Source organism: Salminus brasiliensis, chromosome 22 (assembly GCF_030463535.1).
Source record: "Salminus brasiliensis chromosome 22, fSalBra1.hap2, whole genome shotgun sequence".
NCBI lineage: Eukaryota > Metazoa > Chordata > Actinopteri > Characiformes > Bryconidae > Salminus > Salminus brasiliensis.
The window spans coordinates 22,648,043-22,666,803 of NC_132899.1; the positions used below are offsets into that span (position 1 = coordinate 22,648,043).

General features: G+C 40.1%; 2 protein-coding genes and 1 non-coding gene across 5 annotated transcripts; 1 reads left to right on the top strand and 2 right to left on the bottom strand.

Moving 5' to 3' along the window:
• Positions 1 to 1,797: 1,797 nt before the first annotated feature.
• LOC140543927 (interferon-induced protein with tetratricopeptide repeats 5-like) lies at positions 1,798 to 7,026 on the bottom strand. 3 transcript variants are annotated; one of them, XM_072667249.1, is made up of 2 exons: positions 6,995 to 7,026; positions 1,798 to 5,619 (listed from the first exon to the last, which is right to left on the bottom strand). In XM_072667249.1, the coding sequence occupies exon 2, from the start codon at positions 5,616 to 5,618 to the stop codon at positions 4,188 to 4,190; it is 1,431 nt and encodes a 476-aa protein (XP_072523350.1). In that variant the 5' UTR covers position 5,619; positions 6,995 to 7,026; the 3' UTR covers positions 1,798 to 4,187. The 3 variants fall into 3 exon arrangements, with proteins under 3 accessions (XP_072523350.1, XP_072523352.1, XP_072523351.1); XM_072667251.1 differs by lacking the exon at positions 6,995 to 7,026 and adding an exon at positions 6,341 to 6,402; XM_072667250.1 differs by lacking the exon at positions 6,995 to 7,026 and adding an exon at positions 5,928 to 5,967.
• On the top strand, positions 6,354 to 6,435 carry trnal-aag (transfer RNA leucine (anticodon AAG)). The gene has a single exon. It is a non-coding gene; the product is annotated as a tRNA-Leu (tRNA).
• Positions 7,027 to 8,957: 1,931 nt separating the features above from the next.
• Positions 8,958 to 13,650, bottom strand: LOC140543938 (interferon-induced protein with tetratricopeptide repeats 5-like). Its single transcript, XM_072667261.1, has 2 exons — positions 13,447 to 13,650; positions 8,958 to 11,359 (listed from the first exon to the last, which is right to left on the bottom strand). Exons 1-2 carry the CDS (start codon positions 13,449 to 13,451, stop codon positions 9,925 to 9,927), a joined length of 1,440 nt encoding a protein of 479 aa, XP_072523362.1. The 5' UTR covers positions 13,452 to 13,650; the 3' UTR covers positions 8,958 to 9,924.
• Positions 13,651 to 18,761: the final 5,111 nt, after the last annotated feature.

An 18,761-nucleotide genomic window follows, 5' to 3' on the forward strand; every position in this document is an offset into this window, starting at 1 on the left:
AAACAAGTAAATAAAGACTAACATGAAACATGAAAATACGACTAATTGAAATGTTTGTTTCACAGAAATGAATTAACTTAAAGGCAGTCAGCTGAGTCCTTGAATCAGTTTTATTCTTAAATGAAGAATCCACTTGTTTGGTTGTCTTTTCTTTCCTTCCAGTATTTCTTGTTCTTAATTTTCTTTTGCTCTGATCTAGTTTTCTCTGTACCAGTTTACCGTCTGTCCCGCTACAAAGGTGCAGCATGGAGTCTCTGCTTGGAAGAGCTTTTATACAGACCCCAGCATGTGTGTCTGATCAGCAGTAATCAGCACTGGGGCTTCTGGGAAATGGAGTTTTTAGAGCTGCTCCCAGCTGTTTTTAGAGCTGCCTTGGCCCCCTGCTGGTGACTGGCAGTGTGGACCGAACTTATCCACACACACACACACACACACACACACACACACACACATATATATATATATATATATATATATATATATATATATATATATATATATATAAACAAACCTCTTCCAATGCAGACACAATAGAGTGTAATTCTGGTTCTAGCTTATTTTATCTATGCTTTGAAAATATTGAAAGTTAGAGTATTGAATTGTATTGTTGCAACTCTGGTTCAATGAAGGATGGATTTGTTTTACTTTTATTGAATCCTCTTTAACATAGTCAATCTGTTTAGAATTGAAAAAGATGTGTAATCTTTACCATATCTCACACACACAGAATTCTCACTGTCCAAAAACATGTATCTCCAAAATGGTAACTTTTGGGAAATCAAAAATGTTCTTAATTTTTAGAGAATTTTATACAATGAAATTTCTGTAAATTCTCTTATAGTTCAGCTCAATTTATCAGTTCAGTTTCTTTTCATTTTAAGAAATGACTGTCACACAATAACCTTTCATCTCCATCTTTTGAATCTGGCTGTTGTTCTTTATATCGTCTCTAAATTTCATGATGAATGGACAAAAAGAGATGCTTTAAAATGACTTGGAGGAATATATTTTTACATTGACTTCCAAAGAAAGTTAAGAAGGCCAAGGTCATTGCAGGACCATATAACAGGTAATAGTACATACTTTCTGACAGAGCTGTCCACAAGAACTCAGCTTGAACCTGTACTACTAAGATACTGTACTAATAAGCAACGGTCTTCCTGAGCGGCTTCGCCCTCATCTCCAGCACTGTCCTGCTGTGCACCGTCACCCTTATCCGCGTCTGCCAGAGAGTTCAAAGAAACAGGTGAAGCAAAAACCCCACACTGGAACCAAGTGAAGCCAAGCAGGCAGACTTTAGTCGTAGTGTCCGACCTAGCGTTTGTATTTTCTAGGTGTGTAAACTACTGTAGTAAAGAGAACTGAAGCATCACCAGCACACTTTAACTGTCTGTTTGCTAATGTGCCTTTTCTGTCTAGCTGTCTTATCTGTCATTCTTGGCTCTGGAATGAAAAGCTAGAAACAGAAAAGGGGAGTTAGAGCTGGTGCATATTGCATCAAACCTTTGTAGAAAGTCTTGGTTAAATTTTTTTACCCAGATGAATATGCTTTGTTCATGATTTACTGTTTGTCTAATGAACTGTGCACAATGACTTCACACTCCTTTTCGGTGGAACAGCGTTAGACGTCTTGGGAAAAGGGCCTTTTTAAGTTGATGCAAGAACAGCTATAGATTTTCTAACAGCAGCTGATTCTATTTGAAAATGAGCAAGTTTAGCTCCAGTCCAGAAACTCAGTTCCTTCATAAATAATGATTTGGTGCTTATCCATGTTAAGACACACATACAAAAGTCCAGTGACTGTTTGAACCAGTAGTCATCTTTATTTCATTAAAGGAGATACAGTAAGGTGGTTAATGTATTTTACAGTAAAGCAGATCATGAATTCTAATTGTTTCGTAATGCAGACCAGTACAGAGTCTGTATAAATGTGGTTGGTGTGGCGCAACAGATAACTCCACTACCGGCCGGTGAGCTACCACACCATGTGGGAGACTGGGGTTCGATCCCTGGTCTGGGTGATTGTGCTGTCTGACACCAATAAGAGTCCTTGGGCAGGACTTCTAACATTACATCTACCTCTGTAATACGAGTAACCTTGTAAGTCGCTCTGGATAAGAGCGTCTGCTAAATGCTGTAAATGTAAATATCACCGCAGTCATGCACAATATGTGTTTCTCTGAAATAGCTACTTTACAGGAAAAGGAAAAAACCTTAAATAAAAAAAACAAACAAAACTTTTTTGAACACAAAATATTTATACAATGTAAAAGCTCGACTGTTAGATTTGCTTTGTCAGAAAGTAATAAATATACAGATTTAAAAATACAAGGTTTTTGCCTGACAGTGACATTATACTGATAGATAGATATAGTTTTATTTCTGTTTAAATAAAGTTCACATTGGTTAAAAATGAATATAAACATGCAGGCATGAATAATAGTCCATCATCACACACACACACAGTGTTTTGCTACCCTCCAACATCTATACCTCTAAGAGACTTACAGATGAAGATACCTGCAGAAGCCCTCCTGTCTTAAAGGACTTTTACTGTACATGTTGGTTAGTGTAAAAACTGTAAACTGTAAACAACGGTTTCTCATGAAGCTGCTGTGGCTTCAGGAGACCATAGACAATTTAGAGGAGCGGTGGAGCCACAGGGGATTCTCACCTTCCCCTAAGAGCTCTATCAGATAACATAAATGACTCTTTAAGCAGCTTGAAGTGAATTTGCGCTTTCTTTTTTTTCAACAAACATGCTTGCCAAATATATCCGGACACAGATGAGGACACCTGCAGAAGCCTTACAGTCTTCTTTTTAGACTTTTACTTTAACCAGGAAATTAAAAATGTATCCAAATTTTCCCTTTTCCCCCAAATTATCCCAAATATTATCAGCCAAGTTGATTAGTTTAGCTTCTTTTGTGCTGGAGGTTGGCAAACCAACAATACTTTAGGTAAGGGGAAATTGAGTACATTTATTTTTTCAGTGAACTATTCCTTTAATTAATTAATTATATTTTTTAATCTGAGTGCCCCCCAGCTGAGGCATTCAGAGCTTTCAGCAAATTGTTTACCTAATTTGTCCTCCATAGTGAGTTCAGTTAGCTTTACATTCTCCAAAATAAAGATACAACGGGTTCTTAGCCTATAAAAGAAATATGTAGAAGTGTAATGTACTCTCTGATTGGGGCCATAATTTGTGAAATGATTCATTTGAGTTGAAGTTTGTTGCGATAACTCGTCAACGCTGACAGCACTAGTTTTAAGATAACTTAATAAGAAAGCACTGTTTTCCTTCACATACTGACCTCAGAAGATACCTCATGTAACATTGTGATCCTTGGTTACTTTCACCACCACTGTAAATAAAAGTATACATATAAGTTCTGTTTTCCTCACTGTAAACAACGGTTTCTCATGAAGCTGCTGTGGCTTCAGGAGACCGTAGACAGTTTAGAGGAGCGGTGGAGCCACAGGGGGTTCTCACCTTCCCCTAAGAGCTCTATCAGATAATGTAAATGACTCTTTAAACAGCTTAATGTGAATTTGTGCTTCTTTTTTTTTTTCAACAAACGTATGTCTGCTTGCCAAATATATCCAGGCACAGAAAACGGCTTCTGTTTACACTTGTAAATAAAAAGGCCTTGCAAAGGTTCTACCAGGAGACTATAATGCAGCATCACTTTTCTTCAGCCAATCACCAGCCTCCACCTTTTTCCCCCTGCCACCACCAGTTTGGTCCTGTTGGCTGCCCGGAGGTAGGCTCCGCTCCCTGCCTCTATGTTCGGCAGGATCTGCGAGAGTCCCGATGTTGCAAGACCTGGGCTGATGATGGGCCCTGCGCCAAAGACAGTCAGCAGTTTAACCTGCTACCATTGCAGACTCAATTTATGATTTACTGTCCTGACATCTCCCGAGTCTTCTGGTAGAAATATAGTTTGAGTAATCCGGTCAAATCACACCCCGGGTGTGTTCACACATGACTTGGGGTAAACTACTGTAGTCCTGGGATCAAGTGAAATCAGAACATGATCTGACCAGGTATACGTTTCTTGAGTGCACCATTTCATGCCACACCTGTCTTAATGACTTTGTTTACATTTTAAAGACCATTGAATGAATATACTGGGTAAATATGAGAAAATACACTGAGAATATATGAGAAAGCTCTCACCCTACTTTTACAAGGTCAGCCTCAGTTCAAACAGAGCACTGAGGTACTCATCGTTGGCTTTAAATTGCAGAGCTCTCTCATAGCACTTAATGGCCTCTCTGTTCTCTCCCTTTTCCTTATTGATGAATCCCAGGATCCCCCAGGCTCTTGCATCTTGGGGGTTTTTGAAAAAATATCTATGAGCTATCTTGGTCAGATTTTTAGCACTTCTTTTCCCATCTACTGAATCATGGCCCATCTTCAGACATTCCTTATAGTAGCTGAGGGCCAGGGGAAAGCACCTCTTCCTGTACTGCTGGAACTCCCCATAGTAGACGTAGACCTGCTGAAGGAACTCGTTTTTCTCTTTGGCTATCTGCAGAGTTCCCTGAAACATCTCTTCAGCACGATCAAGCTGGTTGTCCTCCCCGTACTGTACCGCTAGCTCCATCATAGCATTGATGAAGCAGCTCTTCAGTGTGGTGGCCTTCTCCAAATGATAGATGCACTGTCGACGAAGCCTCGGAATCTCACTGGAAGCACTGGGTGAATCTCGATGTACAGAGATTTTCTTCTTCCTGTAGCAAAGTGCTAGCTGATGGTGTAAGAAGCCGGAGTTGGGGGAACTCTCCATTACTCTCTTCAGCAGGGCGATAGATCGGTCTACACATCCATAGGTTCTCAGGAATTTACCCACATAACGAATGACATTAGGAGCACTGGGAGAACCTTCCAGAGCTTTTTCCACCAAACTCTCAGCTTCATCGTACTGCTTGAACGTACACAGCTTCAGAGCCAGGAGAGCTTTCAGTTCATCATTCTCTGGATCTGCGTCTATAGCCTGGCGCAGCTGTTTAACACATGGGGAGTTTTCTGGACTGGAGACGGACCCATATCGCTCTGTTCGGTGGAGCACAAAGGCATACCCAGCGTTCCACTGTGGATCCCTGGGCTCCAGCTCCAGGGCCTTCTTGAAGCACTCCTCAGCCCTCTCATAGTACTTGCGAGAGAACTTGAAGAAGGCCCAGGCCTTTTCCCCGAGCACTTCATGGTGGAGCGTGGAAGGAGAATCAGTTGGGAATTTCTCGCCAATCTCTCGCAGCTTCTGCAGGTAGCTTTCACACTCGCTGTAAGCTTTCATGTGGTGATGCAGCCAGGCCAGATTCCCATAAGTGACTATGAGCCACTTGTCACACTTATCCTCACGACACTCTCTGGTGAGCTCCATAGATTTGTGCAAGAGGCTGATTGCTTCTGTTGGAGACCCTAGAAGGTACTTCACAAATGCTAAAGAGTTGTATGTCTGCGCAAGACCTGCTTTTCCTCCAAGATGTAACTCCTCATGCTGTTCCAGCCTGTTCAGAACATCAGTGATATCAAGGTCTTCTTTTTTCAGCTCCCAGGTGAAGTGACACTCCAGCTGCTGCAGTTCAGGTTCTAGAAGAGTGGCCTCAGCCATGCTGTAACACAGTACAATATTACCTATATGAACCATATTAACCACATTAACTGTTTAATGGTCCATTTTCACCCTTTTACAGTAAAGCAGCCTTTAAGTTTCTGTTCCACCTTAAATGGTGCAGTGGTTATGCGCTGGTGCCTGCTCGGAGCCCTCGCTGTAACTGCTGCATCCTTTAAGGTGGACTGGACCATTTGAAGAAGAATCTGAGAAGAGACTCATCCTCATCCTCATCTATATTGTTCAATAAAGGCTACACCTGAATGTACAGTAGTGTCATTTAAACGTTTAAACATCTGGATCACATACCTCCTTTTCAGCTGTCCGATCAAAAACACTGCCAGCTCAAGGAAACAGAAACTAAAAGAGCTGTTGAGGGAGGGCTTGTCTTGCCATTTAGCCTGCCTACAGGATAGGGTTACAGCATGAAGTGGCATGTTATTGTAAAAGGCGCAGTTAAAGGCCAACCCTCCCTCTTTCCTACATCAGCAGAGTAATCGTTGCACAGCAGACTAGACTAGACTCAGGCAGAACATCCATATCACTGCTTAACTGGATTCATCTTCTTTATCTACACAAATAATCCGTTAGTGTTGCCAAAATCGAGCTGGTGACTGGTTCACTTTAGGGTAGATACTATACTGCTAAGCTGTCATAAGAAGTCTCAGTATTTTAAGGAGAAGAGGCCGGCGGAGTTGCAGTGTACACTCCTGTAATCTCACCGTGGCTCCTCGTGGTAGCGTGGCCGAGCGGTCTAAGGCGCTGGATTAAGGCTCCAGTCTCTTCGGGGGCGTGGGTTCGAATCCCACCGCTGCCAGCAGAGCTTTTTGGCTGTGGGAAGGGCGATGGTCTCCCTTTAGGTAGTCGATTATTAGGGCATAGTTTTGAATGAAAGAGTTGACCAAGTAATGAAAAGCAGCCTGAAACACGTATATAAATATATACATTGCTATTTATTATTAAATAAGGCTCTAATCGCTAAAGTAATTCTTTAAATAAATTATTATTGCTTTAGGAAGTTTTATAGTTGGGTTATGAGGCCCATGTAGCACGCTCCCTCGTTCTGTGGCGCGTACGCATGGTGTATATCATGGCACCTTAGGGTGAAAGCCAGCCTGCTGACTGATTTTCACCGTTATATCATATACATCTATAAATGGACGGCGTAAACAGAGGCATATAACATATAGTTCTATATATATTTTAGGCCAGTGATGTAAGAACCTGACGCAGAATAGACCTATATATTATAAAACCATGGTAAAAAAATAAATAAAAAAAAACGACTCATCAGCGCCGTCTACAGGCGGAATGTCGTCTCTGCATCTGTTTTTAAGGTGGAACAGAAACTGTGAATAAGAGAATAAGAAACCAACTTCTCTCCGTGAGATCTCCTCGCCAAAGGAGAGAAAACGTGCCTGGTCCAGCCTAACCTTCCCAAAAGATCCCCCCAAACCCTCTCACACAGGGTGTCTAGACAGAGCTGCTTCTACAGTGAGCGTGTGGAGGCGCGCCCACCTACTGTCCACACAGCGTGCTGGTGGAAGCAAACAGAGAGGGAGATAAGGGGCCAGAACCAGACAGCATGATTTAGCATGTAGCATTATTTTATTTCTCATTTATTAATGGCATTGACCAGAGGAGGTTGACCCACCCCCTCCCCCTTCCCAAGTTTGCTTTTAATTTTTAAATCAGTGATATAATACAGTATAATCTCATTATCATAATGCTCATTCAGACTGATATGGATTCATCTATATTGTGAACAGTCTTTCTTTCTAATTATTTTTGTATTTCTAACAATAATAATACAAAAATAATTAGTAAATTAGTAAAAACAGTAAATAGAAAGAAAAACATATAAACATATATGATCTGGAGAAAACATTTGTTGTAACATCAGATATATTTTCTGGTTTCATAAAAAGGGCTAAGAACGATCTCGTAATCAAATGAATCAAATAAATGCACTGTATAAATAATAATAATAATAATAATAATAATAATAATAATGTCCCTCATCAACATATTCATGTCCTCCCTGAGAAGACAGTTGTCAGTCAGATAAGGACTTGTTCGTGCCAATCTCCAGACTGTCCTACCAGACGTGGTAGTCAAGCCTGTGTTAGTGGAACTTCCGTCATTGTGTAACTGGGTATAAGATGACTTTGTGGGGAATATTCGGAAACCTTTAAGGCCTTGGGCCTGTCTGAGAGTGGCTATTACAGTTTGGGATGCACATGAAGGACCCACACTGATGGTTTTTTTTTTTGCTGACTGAACTTAACTACTGCTGTTGTGTTTATGCTTAAGAACAAATCCATTATAACAGAGTTGATCTGCTGTGTAATGACAAATCAGCAACTGTATGTCTACATTTTTCCCTAAATTATGTCAAATAAACACATGACTACTCGTGTCAATGGCAGGTAGGAATCAGGGCCGCGAGTAGAGAGTTGATTAGAGTCTCGCGACATCGACAGGGCCATCCTCCTTATCCTTGCAATGCCCAAAAGAAAAGAGTAGAGTATTTATTTATTGCTTGGTTACATGTTGATTGGTTGTCATTGATCATAAAACTAAAATTTGTAATTCTCAATGTATGAAGAGATCTGATAGGCCCATTTAGAGTAAAACTCTCTTGGCCAATTTACTTTAGACACAGATATCTGCTGATTGGGGACTAAAAGAAATAGAAACAACCCCTTTCAGTTCATCTCTCTCCTACATGACTCTCATAGGATCTACCCAGAGGCCCATTATTTGCACAAAAGACAGTAAATATGGGACAATTTGGGGGAAACAGGAGGATGTATCAGGGGTATACTTTAATTTCTAGTTTTAATTATACATATTATCTATTGTATTATACTGAAGTGATTCCACTCATAAAATTTACAATGCTACTTAAAAGTGATCTGACCCTTTAAATGATCTGAGCCTATGCACTTTCAGACATTTGAGTTTCATCCCCATCATTTCATTTTTATGATCGTGCCAGCAGATCATACCACACCACATCACCATTCATCTTTTTTTTTTTTTTTTTTCTGTGAATGCATTGCATAGTTTGTGTCTTATTAAAGCAGGAGTATGGTTTTGTCGACAGTAACTGCTGTGTTTATTACAGAAATAGATTATTTAACTGAATGTAATGTAAATGGCTAAATGGCAACAGTTCATATTTTTTTAGCCCCTTAAAAAGCCTATGGCCCGCCGGTGGGTCGAATGTGTTTTAAAAAACTTCTATTACCAAGGAATGGCCCCAACAGGTTGTACAGAAGTCCCTGTAGTTACTGAGTAACACACATTAGTGTGTGATAAGCATTGGAGTGTTAAAGAGTTAAGTGATTAAAAAAAAACATTTAAAAAAGGCTTTGGGTTCTTATTTAAATTTTATTTTATTTCAGTCTAAACAGTGTTGCCCACCTGTAGTCTTGGTGGGCCCAAGTGCAATACAATTTAGTGATTTTTCTCTGAAAGATTCTAGACCTCGAGTACTTTAAAAAGAAAATAAAAAAGTTAAAAGAAAGTGCTTTTTTAAAATAAAGTGCAATATAAATGTAGAGAGTAAACAGAGAAACAACAGCAGATGTTATACTCTAAAAACTACAACCAATTTAACATGCAGCTCTCATTTTGCTGAGTTAAACTTAATTTAACATCAGTGTACATTTGCACTTAGCTGTAGATAACTTACAATAATCAAAGCACATCATGTACAGCTCTGGAAAAAAAATTAAGAGACCACTTTGCATCTCTACATGTATGGCAGCCATTGTATTCCAGGCATTGTATTCAAGGCATTTCATCAAACAAAGCTGAGTTATTTGAATTTGCAGACTATGAAGGGCATAAAGTCTCCCAACAGCAATGTGAAAGACTAGTGAAGAGCCGGCCAAGACATGAAACCTGTGATTGGCAGTCAAGGTTATTTCACTATAGTGATTTTTGAATGCTCTCAAAGTTCAAATATTAGTACTGTGTTGTTTAAGTTTGACTAATCACTTCTCTGCATTATATATTTTTTTTGCATTTTGAGCAGTTGTACTTTCTGAAAATAAATGCTCTAAACAGCAATAATTTTATTCAGAATCTAGGGGAAATGTCCATGGTTTATGAAATACAACACAAATGTAACAAACACATTGCCTATAAACAGTAAAACCAGAGAAACTGATCATGTAGAGTGGTCTCTTAATGTTTTCCAGAGCTGTATACAGTGTATGAGGATACCGCCCTTTTATATAACCCCAAGAATATGTGACTATTTGGATATGTGAGCAAACATGAAGGTATAATGTTGTTACTTTAAAGAAAGTCTAAGATCACAAAGATGAGTAAGGTACTCTTCATTGTCTTCATAGCGCAGAGCTTCTTCATAGCACTTTATGGCCTGCTGTATCTCCCCCTGTTCCTTATGGATGAATCCCAGGATTCCATGGGCCTCTCCATCTTGCTGATTTTTGCCAATTCTACTTTCAGCAATCTTTCCTAGTTTCTCAGCACATTTCCTCCCTTTAGCTGTATCTGGACCCATCTTCAGACCTTCTATGTAGTGCTTGATGGCCTGAGGCTCGCACCTCATACTGAACATCTGGAATTCTGCATAACAGAAATGCACCAGCTGGCAGGCATCGTTCTTCTCTTTAGCTACCTGGAACGTATCCTGGAACAGCTTCTCTGCCTTTGATGTATCTCCATTCTGTCCGTACTGGACTGCCAGCTCACTCATAGCCAGAATGAAGGAGGGCCTTAGTGTGGTGGCCATCTCTAAATGGTAGATGAGCTGATTACGGATACGCTGAATTTCAGCGCCTTTGCTGTGATGGCTTCCTTCACGTCGCAAAAGGACAATCTTTGTCTTGTAGGACAGTGCCAGCTGATGATGAATGAAGCTTGAGTTGGGCACCCTGTTCAGTGCTCTCTTCAACAAAGCGATGGCCCTGTCCGCAGACCCTTTGTGCCGGAAAAACTTCCCAACATATCGCATCACATGTGGATGTTCTGGAGAGTTCTTTAAAGCTGTCTCCACTAGGCCTTCAGCCTCATCGTATTTCTTGTAAACAGCCATTTTCAGACCAAGCAGAACCTTAAGGACATCATTATCTGGGTTGGTTTCTATGGCCCGTCTCAGTTGTTTAACTGTGGGGGAATCGGTTAGATTGGGGAGGTCAGTTTCAGTGCGGTACAGAGCAATGGCATAGCCGGCATTCCATTCACCCTCTGCTGGCTCCATCTCCAAGGCCTTTCTGAAGCATTCTTTAGCTCTTTCGTAGTAAGTGCGAGAGAACTTGAGGAAGATCCATCCTTTTTCCCCAAGCACCTGAGGATAGGTGGCAAAGGTAGAATCAGGGAAGTGTTTCTCTTTTATCTCTTTGAGTTTATTCAGGTAACTTTCGCACTCCTCATACGCTTTCATGTGGTAGTGCAACCAGGCGAGGTTTCCATAGGACACAACGAGCAGCTTCTCGCAGTCTTCCCCATGATATTCTTTCGTAAGCTCCACAGATCTCTGCAAATTGCTAAGAGCCTCGTCGTGTGAGCCCAGAAGATACTTCACAAATCCCAAGGAGTTGTAGGTGTGGGCAGCTCCTCCCTCTTTACCAAGATCATAGTTAATCTGCTCTTCCAGACGATTCAGAAGGTCAGTCGGGTCTGTATCCTCCTTTCTCAGAGCCCAGGTGAAATGACACTCTAGTTGAAGAAGTTTGGTTTTTAAAGATATGTCTTCAGTTGAACTAGGAAGAAAACAGTCAGTTTAGTCAAAGACAAGAAAGAAACAAACTGCTCACAAACAGATAGTTAGACAATCTAGATAAATATGTAGGTTAAATATAGGGAAACATGTTGTCATTATCATTGCAATAATTGTCCAAACCAGTTTAGGTGCTAAATTCCTATGCATTTCATTACACCAAAAAAACACAGCATGACTGCAGAGTGCCAGAGGGCATGTACAAGAAGGTATTCAGAGAATGAGAATTTACAATGTAAATAAAATGGTTAAAATGCTATATAAATATTTAAGTATGTATAATGATTCTTTTTGGAGGGGGCTAAAGAACATTTTGGGGCGAAACATTCTAATAACTGGCCTAGTGAAGCCTACTGTAGCATGTAACACTCAACAGAGTCTGGCCACTTCCTTCTCCTCCAATATTTATAATATTTATTTATGAACTTCCTTTATTTTAGAATGTAAAAGGATTTGGATATTCCAGGAGCAATCAGATTTTGGGCAGCAAAATAATGTCATTGCCACATTAGTGCTGATTGGCTAATGAGCTCAGAATGAATGTATGTCTGTGTCTGAAACGTTAGAAATGCTGCCTGATCAGACAGAATTCTGAGGCAGAAAGGCACCCAGTTATGTCTTATGCCTTCTATTTTATTGGGCGAAAATGCTAATAGCTTATGACAACACAGCTAAACGCCCGTATCTACCAGTGAACTGTCGATACCATGGCAATGTCAGGATGTCTCGTTGCCTTCATAATTCGGTTAGAGAGAGACATTCGTCCCTGCATGGCCTTCTGAGACAGTGTTTCAGCATTTAGCAGTTTCAGGCAGAGCCTACATAAGACACTGGCTATGTCCAAAATTGAAGGTCATTGTTTCGATGCTAACTGGAGTTGAACATTCATCCTTGTTCATTGTGGACTAGGTCAAAGCTGCCCTATATTGCTCTACAGTCATGTTTTGGTAAGGATTGCATTGCAAGTGACGTAACTGCCATAAACTACTGTCATTGTCTATAGTAAATAATGCCTGGAGCAAATATTACAGTCGTGTTTAAATATTTATTCTGTACACTTCTGATCAGCCCAGAGAGGATCACTCAGTTAGAGCGCTCCCTGACTAGAAAGCTTGTGGTATTGCCAATATTTCCAATAAACAACAACCAGTAGTGTCACCCTGCATCCCACCTCTGCTAAAAAACAACACTCTGGCCAGCTCAAGCTGGTTAAGCCTAGGGTATGTTTTCGGTTGAGTTTGATGGTTTAGCTGGTCTATCAATATGACTAACCAGACCAATATCATCGACCATTATAACCAAGCTGCTTGACCATCATAACCATCATGCCCATGGTGGTTAACCAGCATGACATGACCAACCTGACAACACTGGTCCACTAGTATGATTGGTTTAACCAAACAGTCATGACCAGTCAACCAGTATGTTGAAGCTTGTTGACCATTATGACCATCATAATCAAGCTGATTGACCAGCATGACCAACCTGACATTGCTGGTTCACTAGTATGAACAGCTTGACCAAACCGGGCAACCAGCTTTCCCACAATTGCCAACATGTATGACCAAACTCGTCGACCAGTAGAAGCAGCTTGACGACCAGCTTGGTCAGGTGGATCATGCTGATAGTCCAGCTAGTCCAGCAAACTCAGTAAGTCAAACAATGTTGATGCACTATGCTGGTCAAGAGCTGATCTTGTTCATGGTCACAGGGTATGCTTCCACCTGGATGACCAACTTTTCAACCACCTTGACCATCAAAGTCCAGTTTAGAGCTTCTAAAAACAGCTTGAACTGGCATTTTTAGCAGGAACCAAAAAACTGCATAGTAACAATGAGCTGATTGGATGGATGTTTTTTTTTTGGGTAATAATTTTAAAAAGTAACTCTTGTTACTGATTAAGTTCAATAAAATATTGTAAAATAATAATAATAATAATAATAATAATAATAATAATAATATTTGAACACCAGAAGCTTGATAAAACTTATCCAACTGTCACGAAGATGTCTTCAGACATAACGACCTTACATTTCAGAAGCACAGATCCTGTCTGCAGACAGCACTCACCTCATGGTTAGGTCCTCTCAGTGTGGTCTCTGGAGTGTTGGGGGGTCTGCGGGGTTTCTGCGGAGGAGATGAAGCCGGAGCAGAGAATGGAAAGTGAAACTAGTGGCGTTTCTGTTGATCTACTGCCACACATGCGCACACCGCCCTGTTTCTGTAATTCTGTTATCTAGAACATTTGCAAACACTTGTTCTCCTGCTCTCCATCTAAGTTATGTTTCATGCAGTCATTCGTTTTCGTTTTCCACATCACGAGGCTTCTCTGACCACTTCCTCCGTTTTTTTTGGCACGCCTTGTGTCGTCTCTGCCCAGCAAGCACGTTCACGTTGGGTCAGCGTTGTGTCCACCTGTTGCCCACAGCGTTGTCCACATGAAAAGCTTATAGCTTTTGTGAAAGACCCCAGGACTGCAGGACCCCTTGTGAATGGAATCTCCTCAGAATAGCAGTAATATTGTGCTGGAACTCAATACAGCCTTTAGCTTATTCAGTAAAGAGGCTGTGACACCTCTGTGACAGTGCTGTGTGGCTCCTGGGTGGGAACAGTGGGAAGGATATAAGAATCTAAGGAATGCTAAGATGAGTAGTAAGTGAATGAATATGAAAAAGATATTTCGGGGCTGTATGACGAGTCAATTTGTCCTGATCACAGAAGGTCAAATGCCTTAATACAGTTTATGAGTAATAAGCAATAACCAATGTTTCTGCGAATGGCTAGGTCATAGGGCCTGCTAGGTTTTTCAGTTATAAGTGCTTTGCTATTTACCCAAGAAAAACCTCAGCTAGTTTGAATAGAATAATAATTTAAAGATACCTCTAAGTTTAGACACTACTAAACACAAGTCAATAAGGAGACCATAGTACTCTACACTTCACCCAAGTATTCTCTGAAGAGGTGGATCTTCAGTCTGCGTTTGAAGACAGTGAGCGACTCGGATATTCGGACACCCAGGGGAAGCTCGTTCCACCACTTTGGTGCAGGACAGAAAAAAGCCTGGACGCTTGTCTTCCGTGGATTTTGAGGGATGGCGGTTCGAGCCGAGCCGTACTTGAAGCTCTTGAGGGCTCTTGGTGCAGATCAGCTTTTGACCATTGCCATCAAGTACGGAGGGGCTGGTCCGTTCTTGGCTTTGTAGGCCAGCGTCAGGGTTTTGAATCTGATGAGGGAAGCAGCTACAGGAAGCCAGTGAAGAGAGCGCAGCAGTAGAGTGACATGGCTGAATTTAGGAACATTGAAGACGACTCGTGCCGCTGCATTCTGGATAAGTTGCAGGGGCCTCATGGTGCGCAGAGGGAGACCAGCCAGAAGAGAGTACCAACATAAGTGAAATACACAATATACAGTGGGACCAAAAAGTATAAAGTAGTCAGCCACTGATTGTGCAAGTTGTCCTGTCTGTCATGTTCATCATATGTACACTTGAGACACACAAAATGAGAAAAAATACACATTGTCTGATTTTTAAAGAATTTCTTTGTAAATAATGGTGGAAAATAAGTATTTGGTCACCCATAAACAAGCAAGATTTCTAGCTGTCACAGACCTGTAACTTCTTCTTTAAGAAGCTCTTTTGTCCTCCACTCATTACCTGTATTAATGGCACCTGTTTGACCTCGTTGTCTGTATAAAAGACACCTGCCCACAGCCTCAAACAGTCAGACTCGTAACATAACCATGGCCAAGACCAAAGAGCTGTCGAAGAACACCAGGAAGAAAATTGTAGACCTGCACCAGGCTGGGAAGGCTCTTTTTTTTATTGTATGGCTCGTATTCATACACAAGGGCCTGCGCTGTATTACAGACAGCTTCAGCTTGCTCTCTGTTAAATACATCTGTTTACAGTAATTACCGTACCTGTTGTAGATAGCCTAAACTCTGCCATTTACGTTGATTGTGAGTATCCAAGTTAGTAATTGCATCTCAAGGAAATTTACCCTTCAACTATGAGACCAGACAAAGGAAGCATTGAAGCAGACAAGCATTGCATTTAAAAAAAATCATAGACGTGTGATCGCAAGCATCTGCCTCTCTTTGAACTCTTGCATTCCAAGCAAGACTTGCTACTGATTACAATAATACCATTCTGTAAAAACAGACTAAATTCATTATATATTTATTATGCCCTCTATAAGGGCACATATTAGATGCGGGTTCTTCTCTGTGCACAGGCAGCATGTAACAACAGGAGTTAAACTGAACATGTTTCATTAAATTGCAAGCTGTCATTTTTGCACCACATTAGTAAGGTTTAGTACATGTTATTGTCTTAAGTACTTTTCACATATCCCAGATTATAAAGCAGTGGTCAGAGTGCAGGGACAGAGAAGGTTAGGGGCCTTGCTCAACAACTTAGGGTACGTAGGTATTAAGCCCACAACCCTGTGATCATTTATCCAGTGCTAGACAAATCTACAAGATAAGCAGGGTACCAACAGTAATGTGAAATACACTATATATATGAGATAAGATGAGTAGTAAGTGAATGAATATGAAAAAGATATTTTGGGGCTGTATGACGAGTCAATTTGTCCTGATCACAGAAGGTCAAATGCCTTAATACAGTTTATGAGTAATAAGCAATAACCAATGTTTCTGCGAATGGCTAGGTCATAGGGCCTGCTAGGTTTTTCAGTTATAAGTGTTTTGCTATTTACCCAAGGAAAACCTCAGCTAGTTTGAATAGAATAATAATTTAAACAGACACTACTAAACACAAGTCAATAAGGAGACCATAGTACTCTACACTTCACCCAAGTATTCTCTGAATAGGTGGATCTTCAGTCTATATATATATATATATATATATATATATATATATATATATATATACATACACTTAATTATGTGGAAATTCATTCAACAAAAGCAAATCATTTTTTGAGGAAAATGAATGGAATGAGGAACCTTGTGTAGAATCAGCTGATTAAGCCAGACACACCCCCTGACTTGTCTGTAAGCAGTTGGTGATGGTCACATCCTTTACCAGATAACATGCCCATGTGGGGCCTGTACAGGAAGCCCAACTGAGAACCACAAGGTTTTGTCCACAAGCTTCATGTTGGCCCCACATATGGATCCCCACCAGGGTCAGTGATGGGACCAGAAGGGGTTAAACATGGGATTTAGTTGGCAGTTACAATGGGACCCATTTGGGAACAACACATGAAAAAACCCACCTAGCCATTTTCACAATTTACATCAATTTCATAGGCCCTGAAATAGAACCCTGTGGAACATAAAGTAGTTTTTGCTTTAGGATTAATAACTGAATTATTAGCATAGGGTTTAAGTTGCTAATTATGAAAGAAATGTGGTGCTTCTATGACCTTGCTGCAAATGACCCTATTGAAGAGTGCAACTGTAACTTTTTTCTTAAAAACTTACTCAGGACTTGTTTTATTATAATAATTTTATTAACATTAACTTTTATTTGCAACCATATATAAAAACATTAATTCTAAACTGCTGAAAGTCAATTTTGTGTCAAATAATGATGCTTTCAAAGTTCTTCAGTTACATTTTTTCAGTTTTTTTACCTAAAAGCCCTGATTATTAATTATTGTTATTGTTTTTTTTTTATTCATTATTAAATAACAAATAATAATCTTAAATAATAAATCTTAAGTATACTAATGCTTATACTTGGGCTGCACAGCCCACCTCTACTTAGTGCAATTGACTTTACCAATCAAAACCAACAGGTGGCGATGTTTATCTCTGTCAGAAATAGGCTGTGTTCTTTAGGCCTGACACAAAAAGTGTGTTGAGCTGCACATCATTTCTGAAAGTGTAGCCTTACATTGTCTTGTGCTCGGGCTTTTAGAGCCAGGAATGCCATGATCTCAGTGTTGGTGAGCTTCAAGCTCCAAGCTTTCTGCAGCTGGACTTCTACATCACCATGTCATTTGACCTTAAGATCTGTGTCCAGCTTGTGCACCACTTTTTTAATATAATACAGTATTAATGTGCAACATGCTCGGGTTTCCAGAGCTTTCAGCTGTCAGAGCTCTTCTGATTCCTCATAAAGCTTCAGAAAGCTCCATCTTTATATATGTATATCTCAGAATGCTGATTGGCTAGACGTACCATTCAGGGACCATTTTCCACTGGTGGTCTGTGTTTAATAGACAGAAATAATAAATTATAAAGTTTTACAAAGAAGCACAGACATTTGTATTTATTTATTTATTTAATTAATTTTTTATTTAAACAGTCATTAAGTACAAATGATTCATTTAAGCTCCAGGAAGATCTGCTTTAAGTGTTTTTTTGCAATAATTCTTTTTTCCACACCATCAAAATTCATTCTTACAATCATCCAAGTCATCCCACACACATTCAGTGAGGTTGAAGTCTGGACTCTGGATTGCTGAGTACATTACTCAGCAGCTTTAGCACCATGATATGATCAAATGTTCTTTTTTCAGTAAGAGCCTCCTGATCTGCTTCAGAAAACCACAGTTATGAGTCAACGTCTTGCAGTGGAAGAATGAACAGAAACGCCTGTGGATCTTGTCAGATCTAAAGTGAAAGCGGAGGTGTAGACTGTGCTCACTCTCTAAAAGGTAAAATCTGTTTATGTTTATCTAATGGAGCAGTTTTGGTGGTCTTGATGGATGGTCTTGGTGGTCTTGAAGGATGTTTTTGTAGTGTCTTTCTGTCATTTTCGAACCCTAGTTTTTGAACTGATTTAAATGCTCTTATATCTGATTTGCTCAAAAAGCTATTTTGGCTGGAAATCAAAGGCTGGTTTCTGAATTTTGCGTTTTAGTACGAATTTTTTTATTACTTTTATCAATTTCCTGGTATTTAAGACTATAAACACGGTTACTTCATTGTGTGAGGATAGGTTTCTGCTTATTTCCTCAGTTGCATTTTAGTCATTTACATGTGGTTTGTAATTCCTCTTCTGAGGTTAATACAGGGCTGTTCTCTTTGTGGAACTCACCACAAAGCAGATCCTAGATCTTTCAGGGCATCTCATTTGTTTTGCCAGCTACTTCTGCTGGTAAGATTTTCTTTAAAGCCATACTTTGCTATGTGCAATACTGAGAAACAACATCTTTCCAAACAGAACTTTTTTTTTTGTTCATCAGACTAGATCAGAATTGCCCATAACCAACAGGTGGCACTTGAGCTACATAGCTTCTGGAAAGTTTAGCTAATTCAGCGATAACAGAAAGGCTCTCAAAGAAAGGGGGTTCTAGGTAAGAGATAAGATCAGATTTCAATAGTTCAGTTGTGGTCTTTTCTCATTATCTTGTTTATATCTCTCCTCTGAAATGAAGGTTGACCTTGCGTCACCACCCAAATGCTTC